Source organism: Chenopodium album, chromosome 18, assembly GCF_948465745.1.
Source record: "Chenopodium album chromosome 18, dcCheAlbu1.1, whole genome shotgun sequence".
In the NCBI taxonomy this organism is placed as follows: Eukaryota; Viridiplantae; Streptophyta; class Magnoliopsida; order Caryophyllales; family Amaranthaceae; genus Chenopodium; species Chenopodium album.
In genome coordinates this window covers 19,394,298-19,414,300 of record NC_137851.1, presented here as the reverse complement: position 1 = coordinate 19,414,300, position 20,003 = coordinate 19,394,298, and the positions used below count along the sequence as shown (strand labels likewise).

The 20,003-nt window shown below is 35.1% G+C and overlaps 1 protein-coding gene across 1 annotated transcript; it reads right to left on the bottom strand.

Moving 5' to 3' along the window:
- Positions 1–1,725: 1,725 nt before the first annotated feature.
- LOC145590594 (ubiquitin carboxyl-terminal hydrolase 6-like) lies at positions 1,726–18,174 on the bottom strand. The gene is made up of 18 exons (XM_081647021.1): positions 17,982–18,174; positions 17,295–17,440; positions 17,089–17,124; positions 16,888–16,995; positions 10,532–10,632; positions 10,302–10,428; positions 9,767–9,826; positions 9,609–9,676; positions 7,442–7,492; positions 6,612–6,720; positions 4,171–4,259; positions 3,856–3,925; positions 3,628–3,708; positions 3,433–3,528; positions 3,279–3,327; positions 2,405–2,524; positions 2,240–2,314; positions 1,726–2,019 (listed from the first exon to the last, which is right to left on the bottom strand). The coding sequence occupies exons 1-18, from the start codon at positions 18,019–18,021 to the stop codon at positions 1,946–1,948; spliced, it is 1,500 nt and encodes a 499-aa protein (XP_081503147.1). The 5' UTR covers positions 18,022–18,174; the 3' UTR covers positions 1,726–1,945.
- Positions 18,175–20,003: the final 1,829 nt, after the last annotated feature.

The following is a 20,003-nucleotide window of genomic DNA, read 5'->3' as shown; positions in this document are numbered from 1 at the left end:
AAATTGCTAAAGTGATACGAAGTATTTCGTATATTGTAAACAGATTTGCTCCATATCACGATGACATTTCTAGAAAGATCTTTAATTACATATAACTAAAACTGTAAAATATACAACAATATAATAGAATATTAATAAACTGCTCATTGAGACGAATTTAATTAAACCAACCTTAATAATGTTATGCATTATGTACTAAAAGTAATTTTGAAAATGCTCTCATCTTATATGAATAGTGACAAAATTCTAAATGGGAAGATCATTATGAAATGGAGAATACCATATAAAAAAAGAAAAAAAAAATAGTATTAGAAACAATATGAAATGGGATTTATCTTCCCTAAAAAATAAAAAATAATAAAAAAAAAATAAATTAAAAAGAAAAAAAAAAGGATTTATCTACAATAGTTTGCCACTAACGAACATTTTAAACTAGGGCCGAACAAGGATTTATTAAAGATCGACCACAACTAGGACTCTTTTAATCAATGTTTTCCTTAATTTCATTAACAAAGGGACCTGTTGGTAATTTTGTAGTGACATCTATTATCTATCTATTTATACTATTAAAAGGTGCTCCTTTCAAGGAAACGCTGTCATGTAGCACTCTTTAAAGTATATATGTCGTGTCACAATGTCACGTCACTATCCAAATATTAGACTACATGAGCTTGCCACTTCATTTAACAAAATAAAGTAATTTAAAACATTTCGGATATCGAGTCTATTCAGGTCAATTTCGGGCATCGGGTTTGTTCGGGTCAAATACTTCGGGTCAATTTTGGGTCGGGTCAACTTAGGGTCGGGTCAGTTCAGGTATCTAGTCAGGTTAACTCCATTTTCGGGTCAGGTATAGGTCGAGTCGGGTCTATTTCAGGTTTTGGGTCATTTTCGTGTCGATATTTTTGGGTCATGGGTCGAGTCATTCAGGTCGGGTCATCGGATCTAGGTCAAGATTGTTAGGGCTAACGTAACCCCTGACCGATTAAGTAATCCCTGACTGAGTAACCTCTAGTTGACCGAGAAACCTCCGACTGACTGAGTAACCCCTAACCGATTGATTAACCCCTAATTAAGTGAATAACCCTGACTGGCCAGTATTCCATGACCAAGTAACCCCAACCATTCTTTAAAAAAAAATATATACATATATATATATATATATATATATATATATATGGCTGACCACACAATGAGGACAACCATATATGAACTTTTGAGTTCATAAAAACGAACATAGATTAGTGAAAAAAATAAATAATAAAATAAATAAATAAATCTGTAAAAATAATGAATCCAGTAAAAACAATTTCATTATGGTAAAATTACCATTAATTAGTAAAAATAACTTCATAATACAAATGTAATAAAGAATATGCATAACGGCAAATGTAACAAGACCACACATAACTGCTTTCTCAAACGTATAAATTACAAAAAGATGTCAAATTTATGTATGTGAAAGATATCAAAGTAATTTATGTGAATATATTGTCAAAATCAGAAAATGTCAACTAAACAGAAAGTATATTCACGTGGCCCATGATCAAGATTCTACCTAAAGGGAAGGCTCTGTTTTTCCCTTGACAGGAATTGTTTGCAAATAATTTGCCTGCTATCTATAAATCTATTCCAACTAATGTTTGAAAGCTTGCTGGTCCTTCATGGGACATTTTTAGAATAATTAAAGCATAAACAACTTGAGCATCAAAAAATGCACCAGAATTAGCTACACTGAAATTTAAAACACTACTAGAAAATATAAATATTCATGGAGACAATGGGACTAGACATACAAAGAAACAACAAATTTAGGTGAAATAACAGAGCTCACCAAGCATAATAATTGTGTAAAAGTGGAGAAAAAAAATTCCTTCGAGAGTCTATAGAACCACATCTACAAACGCGAAGAGAATATCTATAACTTGTATACAATTAAAAAATATCACTCATGAAACTTGAATTGAATTGGCGTAGCTCTAGCCTTGTACATGCATATGTATGCCATATGCCAATCACCTGAAATAGAATGATGTTTATATTAGAGATCGACAGTGGCAACATCAACTACATAAACTGATGAATACTACTCGTATCACCCAAACAAAGACAACAACAAAAATAAAATAAAATAAAATAAAATAAAAAATACGGCGGGGTGGTGGGGGTTTGAGAAAAGGGAAAGAGGCGCTTAGAAGTAAACTTCGTAAGAAAGCAGGTCAGTAGACATTTAGCTTACCTCCCCCAGAGAGTTTCACAATGTCTTCTTCTCGTTGGGGAATTGGATTGTCGTCATCATACTCAATCCACTTTCCTGGAAGCAACAAAATCTATAAGCATTGACAAATCTAGAATAATACTTCGTATCAGAGATAGCTTAAACATATGTTTTTCAACCACTAACCATTATCTTGCTTCACCCAACCAACATAGTGCCCTGAATCAGCACTTCTACCCTTGTGAGTTAACACGGCAACTAAATCATAAACTCCAGTCAAGTGCATCTGCTTCTCAGATGGAATAGCTGCAAAGATAGATTAACATACATTAAGCATGGCCTGATACCAACCTTTAGAGGCAACTAAATCGTGAAGAAACCTCTAGAGAGAGACAGAGTGATTATACAAAGTGCATACACATCTTATAATCTGCACTGCTTAAAATATGGCACACTTTTGACTACAGGAAAGGGGATTACCCCTCAGCGTCACTAATTAGACAATTTTTTCTCAATACAGCTCATTTAGGGGAGGGGGGGTTTGAAATTTAGGCATTGTGGCCCAACAGCTGCTTGTCTGCCTTCTAGTTATTTCCACAATTGGCAGAGCATAATTTTCCCCTTTAAAATGCCAAGGAACCACACTTTGAAGCAGTAATCGCACTTCCTATTTTGGTCACCCTAAGGATTATCGAACTTTCATTGTCACAACTTCACAAGTTCGCTACCATTATAAGCATGTTACTGTTTAATTTGTCAACAATCACTTCTCTAAACTGTCCACACACTGATCATTTAACTATATATCTACCTAATCTCGGTTACTGCTTACTCAACTGCAAATTAAAAAATGATCTGTTTTAGAGCACCACATCAAACTTCATCCTAAATCTTGAACATGTCATCTCTTTACGAGGATACTAGTACTTTCTTCTCTGTTAGACCCTCCCTTCAATACCGTTTTTTAAATAACCAGAAGATTTAGGAGGACTAAACTCAAGACAACGGGAAATTGAATCAATGGTTAATTTCATCATTCTAAGTGTTGCACAACTCACACCTTCTTGAGAAGTTCCTGTAGAAGATTCACCACTCCCATTTGACGAATCCTGTTAGTGAACCCAAAAGACACATGATTTTAGAAAATCTCAAGTTGCCAAGAATCACTTGAAAAGTTGAAATTACAAGTCAACGAATAGTTAAATAACATTTACCTCTGCATCAACCATCTTCACATCATTGTCCTTGGAACTAGAGCTTTTTTCTTTAGGTTTCAGACCTAAATTTTTACCCTCTTCATCTCTAAGAACCTGATAGCAGGACATTGTTGAAATTGGAAAAAAATGTGAAACTGGTGAAACAAAAAAAAACAACAATAAACAAATCAGAAATGTATAGGTCATACATACCTGACGAGGAACTTCTAGCTTCTTTTTGAGTTCATCTGAGCACAAATCGAAAATATCCAGCTCTAAAGGATAATCAACTTTCTGCATATCATAAAGGATGAATCAAGTTACAAAGTCATCCAAACACAAATAAAATATTTAGTCTCAAGCCTCTAGATTCCACCTTGACGTTCAAAACCCCACCCAAAATATAGTATAAGCAAAATAGAAATAGAGATTAAAAATTACCCTCAAAATCTTTGCCTTCTGATTGGACTCTCTCTTCCAGAAGAAACGGACAAACTGAATGGTCAAGTACCTACATCCAGAAACACAGCAGAACAGACTTCACAATCTAATGCTGCCACAGGACTGAGAGTGCCTCCACCCTCATAAATCAAGAATCATACACAAGAAGCATCCCTTACCCAAAGAAAAGAGAGAAATGGTCCAGTCGTAAATAAACACTCCAGATTTTGCATTCATAATAAAGTACAATTTATAATAACTACTAACCAGGATTATTTCAATATTCCATTTTAGGTGAGAAAATAACAAAGTTACCTGGGTAGACCACTGATACGTGACTCCTTCAAGTAGAGTGCACTACGGCCTAATGCAGGCGAGTTTTTCTCGAGTTCAGATTTCAAACCCTGTAAGAATGACAACCAGGAATTTCTGCTAAATTTAGGGACCAAAATCCAACTGCTTATTACTCAATAACATGAAGAAAGAAAGAAAGAAAGAAAGAAAGAAAGAAAAAAAGGCACCACTAGTCGGTAATTTCATGCAAATAGAATTTATATAAACAGAGAGTACAAGGTCTGTTCTTGCATTCAAGGATAACACAAATAGTAGACAATGTGATGCACTAACATAGAAAAAATAAAAAGATTGATTTAGGGATATATGTACAGTTAGATTAGCAAGAACAGAAAATATCAGTAACACTAGTGAAAACAGCAACCATGGGAGGTTCACAATAACAGGGAGCTACAACATGAACTGAAGCTCACTGTCAAAGTTCAAAATACTATGGCTCTTACTTCAAATGGAAAAATGAAGGAGTGAGGAGCAATAGTGTCACAATAGGTGGAAACACTGATCAACTTCTAGGACGTATTAAAGCAGCAGGCACAAACTTAAACACCAGTCACCACAACTTCTGGGGTTTGGTAAAGTAAAGGTTAGTTTTTCAAATAGAGGTTATAAAAAGTAAATGAAAGTAGAGGTTAGTGTTTCAGATAGAAATTATTCTACTACCGAAACAAAATTTCCTAGAATCTGTTACTAAATATATTATGAGGGGTTGATCTGAGTGTTATTGAAAACGGATACTATATGATACTGTTTGTTCCATTGAATTCTTACAACTTTATTAATTATATATACAATTAGTCAATTACACACACTTTAAAATATTTTTCTTAACTTCATCAACACTAAAATCTAGGTTTACCCCACTGTCAAAGTCATCTGCCATGAAACTACCACTATTTTAATATTCCCTCCGTTCTTTAACATTGCAGCATTTACTTTTTAAGTAAATTTCACAAATATTGCATTGTTTCTTTTGAAGGAAATCCAACAACTCATTTCACACTGTCTAAGAGCCTTATTCACATGGGTCTTGTAAGTAATTTACATGCTTTTTGTGGATTCTCACACCTTTACCCATTTTACTAATTTTTTTTTACTGCCCCCATGTTAACCATAGATGAAATATAGGAAATACATTCTTTTTCTCTTACTCTTGTAATATTTGATTGTTGCTCTTTCCTCCCAGCTGGGGAGGGGGGACCCACCAGCCAACTTTTGCTCCATAAAAAAATACCAAGTTTTAATCAATTAATTATACCAAGATCACCTCATTAGAAAAATTGAAGAAAAGGCTGGACAAAAATAGAACAATTCTTGATGGTATTTAAAAGGGAAAAAAAAAAAAAAATTGGGCACACTAAAAAGAAAATTTCTACACCAAAAAATAATTTTTAAAAAAAAAAATCCTGGCAGGTGATGGAAATAGCTATCAGTAGGCTGGATTTCCATATAATATAGAGAGCCATATAAGGACTAAATTGTTAGTCTGCGATTTTTTATATCTTGTAATGAGCCTACCCAAGGCCATGGTTAGGCTGATGTATGCAAGATGTAGAAATAAGGGTAATTTAGTTTATTAATCAGTTAGAAGGAATGAGTTTGCAGGGAATGAGTTTGGTATGGGTAGAATGCGTGGGAATGCTGTGGTAAGGTGAATAAAAAGGGGGAGAAGGGAGTAGAATCATTCAGAAAGTAGTTATTTGATAATTTGAGAGATTTGAGCCTCTTGAATGCTCAAGACTTGTAGTAATTATTGTCGCAGTTTTCCCTTATGTTCAAAGTTAATCCTTCTTCTGCTTAAGTATTGCTTATTAATCTTCTATTATTTGCTTGCAGTGAACTAAGTTTACATCAATTTTGCAATAATTTTCAGAATTGAGGGGATGGTGGTCATAAGGTTAATTTATGCGGGCAAGCAAGTTTTATGGGTTTTATGTGGGCAAGCAGCACCAGGATAAACAGTTTGAGTTGCTCTAACATGTAGCTTTGATTTCTAGGCCCCTCATATATCACCTGGGCTTCTGACTACCTAGAAACTAAAAGTTACTTCCATGTTTGGTAGTGTTTGGAATTTGATCCAGTTTAAGCTTATGGATCCTAGAAACTCTCCTGGAACAGCTAAAAGCTTTGCGAAACACATACCATCCATCAAATTTTAAACATTTTCTTTTATATGAATCATTCATATTGACAATTTGACATAGTTCCTTCCTTATAGCCCCCTCTGTCCCAATTACACCTCACTTCAACATCCTTTTATGCTAATGTATTAAAGCAAATGTTAGTAATGCATAATGGTAGTCATAATAGAATTTTAGAATAGTGTCAAAAGTTAAAACGTGTCATCAACAAAGAATAAAGAAGACAGTGGAGAAAACTAAATAAGGAAAAGACTTCAAACTTACATGCTTTAGCCCCTCATGCAAATGGTTCACTTCATGGGATATGTGACATTTTAGAGCAAAAGTTGTTTCTGTTTCTGTACTTTCTTCACCACTTTCTTGACAATACACCCTAACATCACCATTAAAGAAACATGGACAACACAGTTAGTACCTTCACATACAGTAATATGTCCATAAACCACAGGGGCACAAGCTACTACATCATAAATTTCCACCAGGGAACCTAGATCATCATAAAGGAACTCTCATGTATAATGCCACCCCAAGATTAATGATAACAAGAATTTCCAGTACGCTTAAGACTCAAACAGAAACCAGCTGATATAATGGCAAATTAGCAATAGCCAATGAATTTGTCTACCCAGTGAAGTAGGGAGTTAACCAGCCAACCAGACCATGATAGAGACATCTTTCTTATTCATTGTGCAATAAACATGCATTTATATTGAGCAGGGAACACTTCAAAAAGTAACAAATTATCTGGATATTAATTATTAAAACCTAGAGCAGATAACATTGCACTCTCACCTCATCATAGATGTCAACAAGTTGATTGATGAAAAATCCATCTCTAACATATTTCAAATGACAAATTTACGGTCATTCCTTCAATGTTCAACTCTTGGTCATGAACACCCCAGAGGTACAGTAATTGCCAACAGAAAACTTAAGATAGCAGAAGAAATAGTACGAGTATAACGCAAAACAAAAGTCTTAGTACTAGCAAGACTCTTGGGAGTAGGGGCCTTATGAAAAAAACAGAAAGGAGACAACTGCACAGCATAAATGATTGAAAAGAGACATAAAGCTATAAATAGCAAATATTTTACCTGCTAGCAAGCTCAATGCCGAATAGACGCTTCACAGCACTGACATTCTCACTACATATGAAATAAAGAGCATAAGAATGACTAAACTAAACTAAACTAAATTCTGAATGCTGATGTGAAGATTAAAGCTAGAAATTATAAGTACATTTATTGTAATTGCAAGGCAAATAAACCAAGCAGAAATTTATACAGTTGTGTCCTTGGGGACTGTATCACTCCACAGAAAAAGAGCAAATGCAAAGGGGCTATCCCAATGCCTCCTTGATTTAAAATAAATAAAAACTATAACAATAACAATAATAATAGCAACAAGGTAGAATTTGCTTGAAATCCACATGCTTAATTGAATAGTCAGCTTTGATCGACACTTGGCTTTGAAACGTTTTTATGCGCTCAAGCAGTCAAATGAAAGGCTGCTCATTGGCTTTTGAGTTTTGACCTAGGATGCTCGGACTCGGGTACGGGTGTCGGACTCGGGTATGGGTCCAAGTGTCAGACTCGGAAAATTATAAAATTAAGGATCCGTAGACATGTTTTAAAATAGTCCTAATTCAAATTTTGGACTCGGGTACACGGCAATAAAAAAAACCAAAGTAAGAAAAGTAGGAAAAGTTAATGTAGAAATAAAAAGTGTATTTTTTTTTTTGGAAAAAAATAAAAAGTATTTCATATTATATTCAGATTTAAATAAAGATTTAAAAGAAAAAGCGAATAAAAAAAATAAAAAAAATAAAAAATAAAAGAAAGAAAACATCAAGTAAAGGAGTCACGTGAGGTCCTCCCCCCTACCCCCAGTCCCCCACCCACATAAATACTGAGTATATTCCCTACCAACCCCACCCCTTGTTATTTTTTTAAAAAAAAAAAATTGCACAGTTAAACATGTCGAAGAAGCTGAAAAACCAGCCTCCCATCGCCGAGAATGAAAACCGGCAACCTCTTAGTGTCGGGCTACTCGCCTTTCACTTTCGAACAAAAGCCCCAAGGTTTAGTCTTTTTTTGTGATTCCTTTCTTCTATTTTAGATCTAGGGTTTATGAACGACGAGTACACTTTTTCTCCCAAGCGTCCGACCCGGATTCTGTGTCCGCACCCGGATCGCGTCGTGTTGACACCGGTACGATGGGGTGGTTGGCCGAGTCCAAGCTTCGCAGGTTTTGACAGTTTTGCCTAAAAGTTCGTTATTTTACATATAAATAGATCACAACCAACAATTAATTTACTAAACAATGTTATAAGCAAATAATACTACTCGCTGATACAAACAGCCAATACCAACAATTAACACTTCAGACTGATCAAACAAGCCAAATGAACCAAACAACAACTGATTGCCAAACAAGGCCTGGATCAATCATCCACTAAATTCTATTTTTATTCACTTTTAACAAAACCCCTCTAGCCGTATTATAATTCCTTTCACTTCCCCTATAAACATAACACTATTCCCGTCACCTTCTATTTTTATTCAACTTTAATATACCTCACAATAATCCCTCTTATTAAAAAAGATTCCTGAAGAAATGGGTTCTTTAATAAGGAATGGAAGGAGTATCAAATATATTATTAGCTCAAAGAGACAATTTATGAATTAAATCAGCCACATCACCCATTAATAACAGTTTATGTCTCACTTCAGCAGCAAACAGTAGATAGAGTACTAAAGCACTAATACACATTTAGTACCGACAAAAGCCCAATAAAAGGAATGGAGAAACATACTGAAATTATGACACTGGTGTAATAGATAGGACCAGATTAAAAATAAAAAGGCAACAGAAAAAAAAAATTAGGGGAACCTGGAGAAGATTGATATAAATATGCAGTTAAATCATCAATTTGGGTATAACAATCCAGACCTTGTAAATTAGACACTCCAAAACTAAGCATCTCTAAAAAAAACTCCAAAAATTTTCCTAAATGATCTCGTATATCTATGAGTTTGCTTCTATCCCCACCCCCCACCCCACCCACTAATTTATTCTTCATTCATTCTCCAAGCTTTCGTAACAGAATTATTAATGAATTTGCCATAGTGCCTTTCCCACTAAGCCAGGTTCGCTACAACTGGCAGCCAGGAACAGGATTAACCAATGAGGCAATGCAAAGAGGACAAATCTAGCACAGTGAATGTGACAGCTGTTGTTTAAGAAGAAGAAATCAGCTACCTATTACCAGATGACGTAAGAGACTGAGAGAGTGTGTACAAAAGCTGTGTCCAGCATTCCTCTGCATCCTGAGATTTCATCATTGTAGAATGTAAGTAGAAGCATGTTAGAGCTGTAAGAATGTACCATATAAAGATAGACAGCAGCTAGGATTTAACCTGTTGCATAAAAGAACCATTGTGCAGCTGGCCAAACTGAGGGAACTTTTTACGCAATACCTGCATGCATCAAAGATTCTAGCTGTCATGTCACAAGAACATCAGCACAAAACACTGTATGTAGTTAACCTTTGTCTAATTTCCACACTCCAGATATACACTGGAAACATTAATAGTACTTCATTATCCTACTTTTTCTTAGTTACCTTAGCCTACAGTCAGATAGATCCCACATATCTAGAACATTTTGTTTCCAAAATTGGGTTGTAGAAGAAACAGATAAAAGTATATCAGAGTCTTTAATTGGACAGATATTAAGCTACAACTTTTTTTACAGAAAGCCCTGAACAATGCAAGAGATGACTCCAGTAAAAAGAAATCAACATCCTACATCTGGTAGATCAGGTACCAGAAGATTTCAAGATCCTCAATATTAAGGAATGACATAAATTATCACTCTCAAAGAATTCATGATATCAATACAGAACATAATATGTATAGAAGTATTTTATGATACAAAGTGATGTGTGCGCACCATCCAGAATTGCATAGGTGCCACTGGCTTGACGTTTTTATCAAGCTCGTTGAATAAATCTTTGGTTGCAACAGTCAAAAGATGTGAAGTTTGATCTAGTTCATTAGTCCGGCCAGACTGTGAATACCTGCTCAACAAGTGTAAGCAAATGTATTGGTGATGGAAACAAGAATCACACATAATTTAAAATAAATCCCAAGTAAAATCATCACTTGAGAAGGAAAACTCACTCCAATAGTGCAGACTTCAGCTCAGGAACTGAATGCAGGCATTGAATTGTGGAGTTCATGTAACATGTATTTCCTAAGTTAAAAAGACCAGCAGAATGCCCCTGCAAACATAAGATATCAAACGAAAAGGTCAACTATTATTTGTATTATAGAGTACAGATATTTATGTCCTTCATTAATCATTTATGAAGTACTTCCTCCACTCCATTTTACTTGCAACACTAAGAGTATCACGCTTGTCAATGCACAATTAGAACTGTTAATATCTTTGGTTGTGTTTTGTTAAAAAATTGAATTGAGACGAATCCAACAAGATCCCACATGACTTTTTTTTTAACATATATCACAATATGACGTAATATGGTAATAAGATAGAGTATCAATAGTGCCAACATCCTAATGTTGCAAGTAAATGGAGTGGAGGAAGTATTATTTTTGTGATAGCAAATGGAAGTACAAGTTTCTGGACAGATTAAAATTCCTCAAATCTGAAGTACAAGGATGAATAAAGGCAATTTCAAAATACATGATGAAGATTGATTTGATAAAAATTGCATAGGAGAAGCTACCCACACATAGAATGCTTAAGTATATAAGGAACTTGAGAACATTATTGCCAATTGAAAACTTAGGTCAAGTTATGGTTGTATATCATGAGCAAAAACTTAAAGAGTGATATAAGGGGTAAAAAAATTTCTCTCTGTTAATGGACCATTAGAAAACCTCTTAAATACACCAATAAACAACTCCTAATAGCACAAAGTCTGGTTTCGCTAATAAGGTCAGTGTTTCAAGATATGGAGTGAATGCTAGTTGTATTTGCATATCACTGTTCCAGGGCCAAACGAAAAAAGGAAGAATGGGAGGGGGGAGGGGCAACAACACATGCTTCCCTTTAATTAAAACATTAATTCTTAAGCCCCAAAAGTGCAATAAGTTTAATCTCACAAGATTATTCTTTAGGTGAAACTATTCCTAGCTGTTCATTCCAGCATATATAAAATAACATTTTCTAATACACGTGAGATTTTGCATTAAAAAAAAAAAAGGATAAATTACAAGAATAATACAATGTTTGAGTTATCTCATAATAATTCCATATTAGTAGCTCTAATTCAAAATATGATCCCTGCTTGGCAAAATTAGGAGCAAAATAAGTGAAAGGTGCAACTGCTTACATCACATCCTCCTTTCACTCTTCCTACGTGAGAAAAACAAAGGAAGATTATTTCGGAGAATAAGATAGTGTTACACAGAAACCAATTTCCGGAATGATGATGATCAAACTCAATATCATTCTAAGACAATCAATTAAATACAGGCATTAAATTATGGGATTATTAGAGAGGACAATGATCTTATATAAGACCTCTAATATGGGTTATCTGAATATATTCAGCTTCCTTTTAAAACATTGGTTTACTTTTTATTTTTTTATATTTGAACAAGTAATAATGAGAAAATTAACAGACATCATGGGTAGTGTTACACATGTACAATAGAGGGCAAAAGGTAAAAAATATAAAAATATAAAACTGTAAAATATGAGAAAACATGCCGTCAAAACTACCATAGAGCAATTTATTGACCAATTACAGCTTAGAACCTAATATGAGTATGCTACTATATTAACTATGGACCTTCCATATTTTAGCTTAAGTAGTAAACAAACCACTCAAACATAGTATGAGGAGGTTATGAGGAGATTATGAGGAGGTTACTGGTGATGATATAGATTGAAATCAGTATTTCGAATACGGAGCATAAATCAGCATTTGACGTCATAATTAACTCCCTTGGTTGTCACTTATCAAATAACCTCAAAGTCCTACATAAACCGATAAACAGAGAGTTGATGGCCTTACAAAGCCCCCAAAAGCAAACTCCCTTTGTCCTATAATCGTCCGTAAATTTTCTTTTTTCGTCCCTCCCAGTTCAGTTTGACCTACTAACCCCTCGATTATTTTAATACAGCTCTCTCTTCACTACCAAAAAAGTCACGGGTCCACTATTTCTCACATTCAACCAAAAAAAATAATATTAAAAAATATAAATAAATAGATAACCCAATATCTTTTTCCAAATCTACGTTTTCAAATAAAGTAATACCCCATTATCTCCTATCACATCCACTATCTGATTCAATGTTAATTGATAACATCTCAAGAACTTATCACCTACAACGCTTTGATAGAGAAGTGTTCAAAGTTTCAAACTATTCCAAGACTAAGGTATACTTTTGATTGAACATCACATCCATGCCAAATCCATAAACAAATTATAAAACCACAAAACAGTGGCAAATGGTGTCCCCAACTCCGCGTGTTACAGTCCACATGGAAACAGATTCACAATAAAATAAAATTTGAGAAGTTCAATTTGTTTGTACAAAAAAGGCAATGAGACTAGGATGTCAAAAGTATTAGTATGAAATCCATAAGATCATAGATTGATGTGAAAAGTGAGAGTGATAACTTGTTTCCTACTCTTGCTATGTAGGGAGGGGATTCAACAACAAAGGAATGCAATAAGCTTAGATTTAAAAAGCGTGAGGCTCATCGAGGCGCAAAGAGTACTGGGAGCGGGAAGCCTAGGCGCAAAGCGAAAGAGCACGCCTCTAGGATATGAGGCGCAAAATTTTTCAATTTTAACTTATTTATATTTTACTTCTTTTTTTGGTAATTATTTAAAAAAAAAAAAAAAAAAAAAAAGGAGAAGTTGGTCAGACTGATCACGTGATTAACAAGTCAGAAGAAGGAGCAGGTACCAATTAATTAAAAAAAAAAAAAAAGAAAAAAAAAACTGAAAAATAATAAAGGAAAAAAAAAAAACTTTACATTATTGTAGACCACAGAGGAGAGAGGTTTACCAGAAAAAGAAAGAATGGAGAAGAGCAGAGATCGAAGAGAGAGAATAGAAGAAAAAAAAAAACCTATCTGGGTTGCTTCACTAGTGCCGGCTACCGGTAATCTGCTGCCAGAAACCACCGGGAATTGATCTCCGACAATGTCTGCCGTAGCATAACCCACCAATTTTTCAATTGCAAAGCAACCCATAAATTCGGGTTTTTCAAATATTAGAATTTTTAAATTGGGGTCAAATTTAAGGGATTTCATTCAATTAACAAGGGGCTTTTGCTCAAATCATCACTCTAAAGACTGGGTAAGCTTCAATTTGGAAAAAAAAAATGTGTTTTTTTTACAAAAATTAATCCAAATCCCCTTCCCTCACGCTTTTAAAAAAAGGCGACTCAGGCGTAGCGCCTGGAGGCAGCCTGAGGCACGCGCCTTACGCCTTGGTGGAGGCGGCCTGTGGCGCGCGCCTTGCCTAGGAAGGCCATGGCGTTTTGGCCTGCGCCTCAACAGCGCCCTTTTTAAAACTAAGGCAATAAGTTATGCTGATATAACTGTCATTTTAAAGAATTTTCCTTTCAAGCAAATAGCCACACTTTGATTGCACAATTTGAGCCACCCAAATTTAAATCTATAAGTTACATCTTGATCGACTTCCCTATTTCTTTGTAAAATTGACCTCAAATACTTAAAACATTCATTAACATATAACTCTTTACCATATAAACTCAAAACATCCTTTTGTATCCCTCCAAATATCTAAATGACTATCCATGTACTCCGTTTACTCTTACCTACTTAACCTAGCTTAAACCTTTGAGATTCTAATTTAGTATAACTTTTGTTTCCATCAATCCAACAAAGCACTAATCCAACTCTATTATCATCAACTAACAAAATATCATTTGCAAACAACAAGCATCGATGTCTCATCTTGGATAGACCTTGAAACTTTATCCAATAAAGAAGAAAGGACTAAAAACATATGATTCAATCAAAATAAAAATAATCTTATGTAACCCCTCTACAAATCCTAAATTCTTGTTTTCACATCTTGAAACATATCCTTTAACTAGGACATATCTTTAAGTAGTATAGCAAAGCACCACTTTTGGTACCTAGCCAAACGCCTTCTCTAAATAAATAAAGACTAGTATATGCTTCTTTTTTCCCCTAATCATTTGGTTCATAAGATGGATAGCTTCTACAATACATCATCCCCGCACAAACCCACTTTGTCCAACAGACTAGTACATTTCCCTGTTTTCTTATTATTATTCTCTCCCTCAATTTCAAGGTATATGTTAATCAACCATACAACACCACTTTTCAGTTCAACATGTTCATGGGCTTTTTATAATCCCAAAATTTTGTGAAGAATAACCTTTCATATACCAGCAACATTGCGAGAATGTTCTAAGGTCGCTGATATAATCTAGACATACGCAAGAGCATCCGGTCAAACTTGGCAAATGTGTTAATTCGGTGAGGAGGAAGATCATTGTGGAAACTTTAGGGGTCAGAGAAGTTGACAAGCACGTAAAGTACTTTAGGTTGCCGACAATTATTGGGAAATCGAAAAAAGCCATTTTCTCTTGCTTGAAAGAACATATTTGAAAAAAGCTCCAAGGATAAAAGAAAAAATTAATGTCGATGGCGGAAAAGGAGGTTCTTATCAAGGCCGTTGCTCAAGCCATTCCTACTTACATGAAGAGCATCTTTAAAATCCAAGACGGACTCATTGATGAAATACATTCGATTTTTGCGCGCTTTTGTTAGGGGTCAAATGGCTCGGAGAGGAAAATTCATTCGCATAGTTGGTCTTCCCTTTCTCTTCCTAATCAATGAGAGGAATGGGTTTAGACTTTAGAGACCTCAAATGTTACAATCAAGCATTGCTTGCGAAGCAAGCGTGGAGACTATGCAATGAGGAAGCTCACTATTACTTCAAACAATCTGATTTTATTAATGCTCATAGGGGTTTTGATCCTAGCTATAGTTAGCAGGGCATTTGATACACTAAATCATTGTTGCTTGATGGGCTTAAATGAAGGTACTTCCATTAAGGCATGGGAGGATAAGTGGACTCTTGGAGAGGGTATGCACTTCGTGCTAACACCATCTCCGTCTAGTAATTTGGAGTCGCAGTATCATCACATCCATTTTCATTGAAGATGAGAGTAGGCTTGTGCTTAATATCCCTTTGTCGACCGCTTAGGCTTGTGATAATAGGTATTGGTGGCCTACCTCCAATGGTATATATTCTGTGCGCACGGGATATTGGCTAGGGAGGTTAGGACATTTATGGGCTTGGGAATTTTACTTTGGTGACAGACAAAGTAAGCTTTGGAATGTTGTCCGGAATTTAGGTGGTCCTCCAAAATTGCGCCATTTTGTATGGATAGCATCTAAGGTAAGCTTAGGAGTGATGGATGTCTTCTAACAATGTCATATATGTGATAATTGAGTGAGTTCAATTTTAATGCAGAATGTGAATCAATTTTGCATACTATTTTTGAATGCAAATATGCACAACCTATATGGCAGCACTGTGCTTTTATTGACTTATTGAGAGATGCACCACAAACTGCTTTTACTGATTTGTTCATGTGGGTGGCTGGAAAGATGGAAAGGGAGCAGCTACGTCTCTTTGCGTCATTAGCCCGGCAGCATGGCACTGCCGGAATAAAGCCTTTTTTGAGAATGCTGATGGGCTTGATGCAGTAGGAATTGCAGTGGGTTTTGCAAAGCTGAATGAGGACTACATTTTTCACAATAAGAAGGGTGGGGTGCAGTCACTCTATTCCTGAGCATTTGGCAGCAAGGTGGTATCCTCCCCCTCCACAACATATAAAGGTAAATGTAGATGCTCATAATTTGGATGGTGTGGGTGTGGGCCTGGGAGTGGCAACTATGATAAGCATTGCTCTCTTCTCATGGCTGCTGTAAAGAGGTTGAATGTGCGGTGGGAAGTTGATCTGGCAGAAGCAGGGGCTGCAAAATATGGGGTGGAGTTGCGGGCTACAACAAGGTGGTGTTAGAATGTGTCGATGTGATGCTTTGAAAGTTGCTAGAAGCATTCGAGCAAGAGAAGAGGGTGTTGCACCTATTTTCCTTTTCTATGAGGATAGATATAGAGTATGTAATTCTTTTACTTCCTTTCAGTGTAATCATGTAATGGTTGCTCATTTAATTGCTAGATGGGAAACCGGAGAAAACGTTGAGCGTATTTATATGAACTCATTCCCCAAAAGTCTACAAACGTTGGCGGAACTTGACTTATTTTAATTAGATCCTGCAATCTTTCAAAAACTTTCATATACCACTTTTCACCAACAAGTTATAATGCCAATACTAGCAGGACAGAAATTGTAGTTACTTAAGAGTACGAGATTACTATCAAAAGGGAAAAAAAAAAAAAAAAAAACCATCCAACAAATTAGCCCCATATACAGAACCTCAAATTCAAGTTTCATATTCAAGAATTAAATTAAGAAAACATACCACAGCGGCCACTTGTTCTTCCTCAGGCAAATCCTCTACAAAAATTGGTCCTTTCTCAGGAGCTTTTACTATCTCATCTGCAGTTCCCATCATCATTAATCTTTGACCCTAAAAGATTAAGAAGGAAATTGAGCAATAATTCCAACACGATAATCCAAAAAAAATCTAAAAAATGTTTGCAACAAAAGAAAGATGACCAACCTCTTTTACTCCAACATTTGCCCATTCAGCATCATCCTAATTTCAGGCCAAACAAGTTAGCTGACTATTCTCACAAACAAAAAAGACTTGGAACATCCACTGCTTTCACCGAATTTTAACATACTATCATCAATCAAAACACAGGAATCTCATAACATTGAATCAAGCACAAAACATGGTGAGAAGTGGCCCCATCATCTCATTACCTTCAATAAACCACCTTTCGCCATAATTTTCTGCCTTTCAGGTGGCACTCCAGTTAGATCATACAATTGAACCTTGAAAACATAAGGGGGTTGACTAGTGTCAATTTCCACCTCTGGAAACACCTTTTTTCCCCATTTCACACTCACTGCAAAATCAAATTGGAATGAATAAAAGGATTAAACCATAAAAACAATAAATATCCTAAAATGGCTCAATAAAACAATCCTAAATGTGTAAATATTGCCAAAACAAAAATCATATTTACAATTCATAGTTTTAATACTACATCGAACATAAAAGAATAACGAAAACAAGATAACTGGTTAACAATTAAGATCCAGGCATTTTGATTGTAATTCAAAATTTCAAAGTTGTTAACTCTGCTTCAATTGTCACCTTTAAATTACAATTAATTCAAATACAATTAATTCAAATTTTAGGGTTATTGGGCATCGATCGAAAAACACAATTTCCCAAAAATTCAATGAAACTCAAATTTTTAATTCATTGTTGGTGCAACACCCTGACAAATAGTGTTAACAAACTATTCAAGCTGAAACAATTCGAAAATATCAAGAAACCTAAGCTTGCAGATTACTCTTCCTAAATCAAACTGAAAACGGCAATCCAACAATAATCTCGAAACTAGGAAGCAAGAGAGAATAGAGAAGAGAAAATCGCAAAACCTCGTAGTGTTTGGGCGCCATTGTTGCCTGAATCCGCCATTGAAGAAGCTTGCAAGCAGAAATGAGCGAGGAGGAGAAAGAAGGAAGAAGACGGAAGATACGAAAGGAGAGAAGGTGAGTTAAGTAGTCGAATGTGCTGAGTTTTTTTATCAAAGAAATGAGAGAGAATTGAAGGAAACTTGCGAAAGGGGGTTTCACCGATTATTTTCAATTTTTAGGGTTAACTTAACAGGGTCATTGTTTGCGATTTGAGCAATTTTCAACAAAAATGTCAATTTTGAATTTAATATCTTATAAACCGTCTAAATACTCGTAACAATTAATATCGATTAAGGTGTTTTTAAGAACAACTATGTATAATAGTATAAAATAGGGCACTGGAGTTATATGTATTGATACTAGGATTAAGGAACATGGAAGTTTCCTTACAAACTAAAGACTCTGATGGAGCAATGCACACGGTGCACCTACTTTGTCATTTATTTTTGTTCTTATGTTATATGTCATTTGGAATGATAACTAATTTAATTTGTGACTCGAGTCTTGCCCTAGATGTATATATTGTTATTGTGTCTATTTTTTTAGTCACAAAGTATTAGCCTCACCCTATACTTGATGAGACGGAACCAATGAACCTTCTCAAGAATGATCAAGATGGTCGGATCTTTTAACAATGGCTTCCTTTTTCTCTCAATTAATCTTTATCTTCTTCTTCTTCCTCACAATTCTCTCTCCTCTGCTTAATGGCAGCATTAATGGCGACTTCCTACTCTATCAATCGTCCAATTTCTGATCGTATGTACATAATTTGTAAACTCTCTAATTAGGTTTTACTACTACCAATGTTGAGTCTAATTGCTTGTATTTAAGGCTCATTGTGAGATTCGGGTTAAAAATTGACGATTTTATCTAATTACACCAACAACATCCTAGGTCTAACCAACTTGCAATTTAAAGATTTTCTAGGCTCAAAATTGGGGGTTCATAATCACCACCGACAATGTAGTTCCTTCACTTTCTCTCTCCTCATTTCACTTTCTCTCTCTAACCTACAACAATGGCGTCATCTCTTTAACCATATCGACACTTACTGCGGCGGAGCTCTTGATGCTCGCATGGTAAAAGCAAAATAGTACTTTGTGTAAACAATCATTGTGTTGCTCCTTTGTAGTATTAAGTTTTTTTGGTATTAATTTTTAAGAAAATAATCTAATTTAAGGGATCATTTGTGTTTCGGGGGTTTTTTTTTTATTTGCAATGTCCTCCGGGGGAGTTACAACACCAAAACTAACCCATCAGATACTCTTACCTAAACAAACAGAAGCTCAAGTTAGTACCAGTATGAGGAAGTAAAGTAAAAGTAGGAAGTAGTTTTCTCAATTTTTGAGATAAGAGCAATAAATGTTGTAATAATTGATGAATAATGAAAATCTAATCCCACTGTCATAAATGTACAGTATTTATAGAAGTGTAGGAGTGCGTGTCCATAAGGTCATTTAACCTAATAAATAGGTGGTGCCGTTTTTACAGCTTCTCGAGATTTGGGCCTAAAGTCCCCATTTTCCACTAATAATGGATGTCATGTGTTATGCCCCGGTTTGCTCATTTTGAGCACTGGCCTAGGAAACACGTGTACCATTTTTAGTGGGCCATGTGTCTAGATAGGGTAGTTATACCCTAAATAGTTTGGTTAATATAAGAAGTGAAATTTTTCATGAATTTCTAATACATGGGAATTAAATTCCATAATCAAATTAATGGGAATTTCTGAAAGTTGTTTGGTTTGTAATGAGGGAAGTAAATTTCTACTGGAATTTCAACTTACCTAGGGGGGACTAGGTATGTAACACCTCGTATTTTCGAACCTCTATTTTATGTGCGTTTCAACCTATTAAACCTAATTTCTAATTTAGATATAGATGTCCAAATTTGAAATATTAATTTAATTATTTAAATCATTATTATGATTTAAGGGTCATCCCAAACTTTTGAATCCCTAATTATGATATTTTGATAAAGCAA

Coding starts and splice junctions, on each gene's coding strand:
- LOC145590594 (XM_081647021.1), bottom strand. CDS start 18,021: ATGGCGGATTCAGGCAACAATGGCGCCCAAACACTACGAG. Junction 9,827..10,301: donor CACCTATGCAATTCTGGATG/GTGCGCACACAT, acceptor TGATGCATGCAG/GTATTGCGTAAAAAGTTCCC. Junction 6,721..7,441: donor GGCATTGAGCTTGCTAGCAG/GTAAAATATTTG, acceptor TGGTGATGTTAG/GGTGTATTGTCAAGAAAGTG.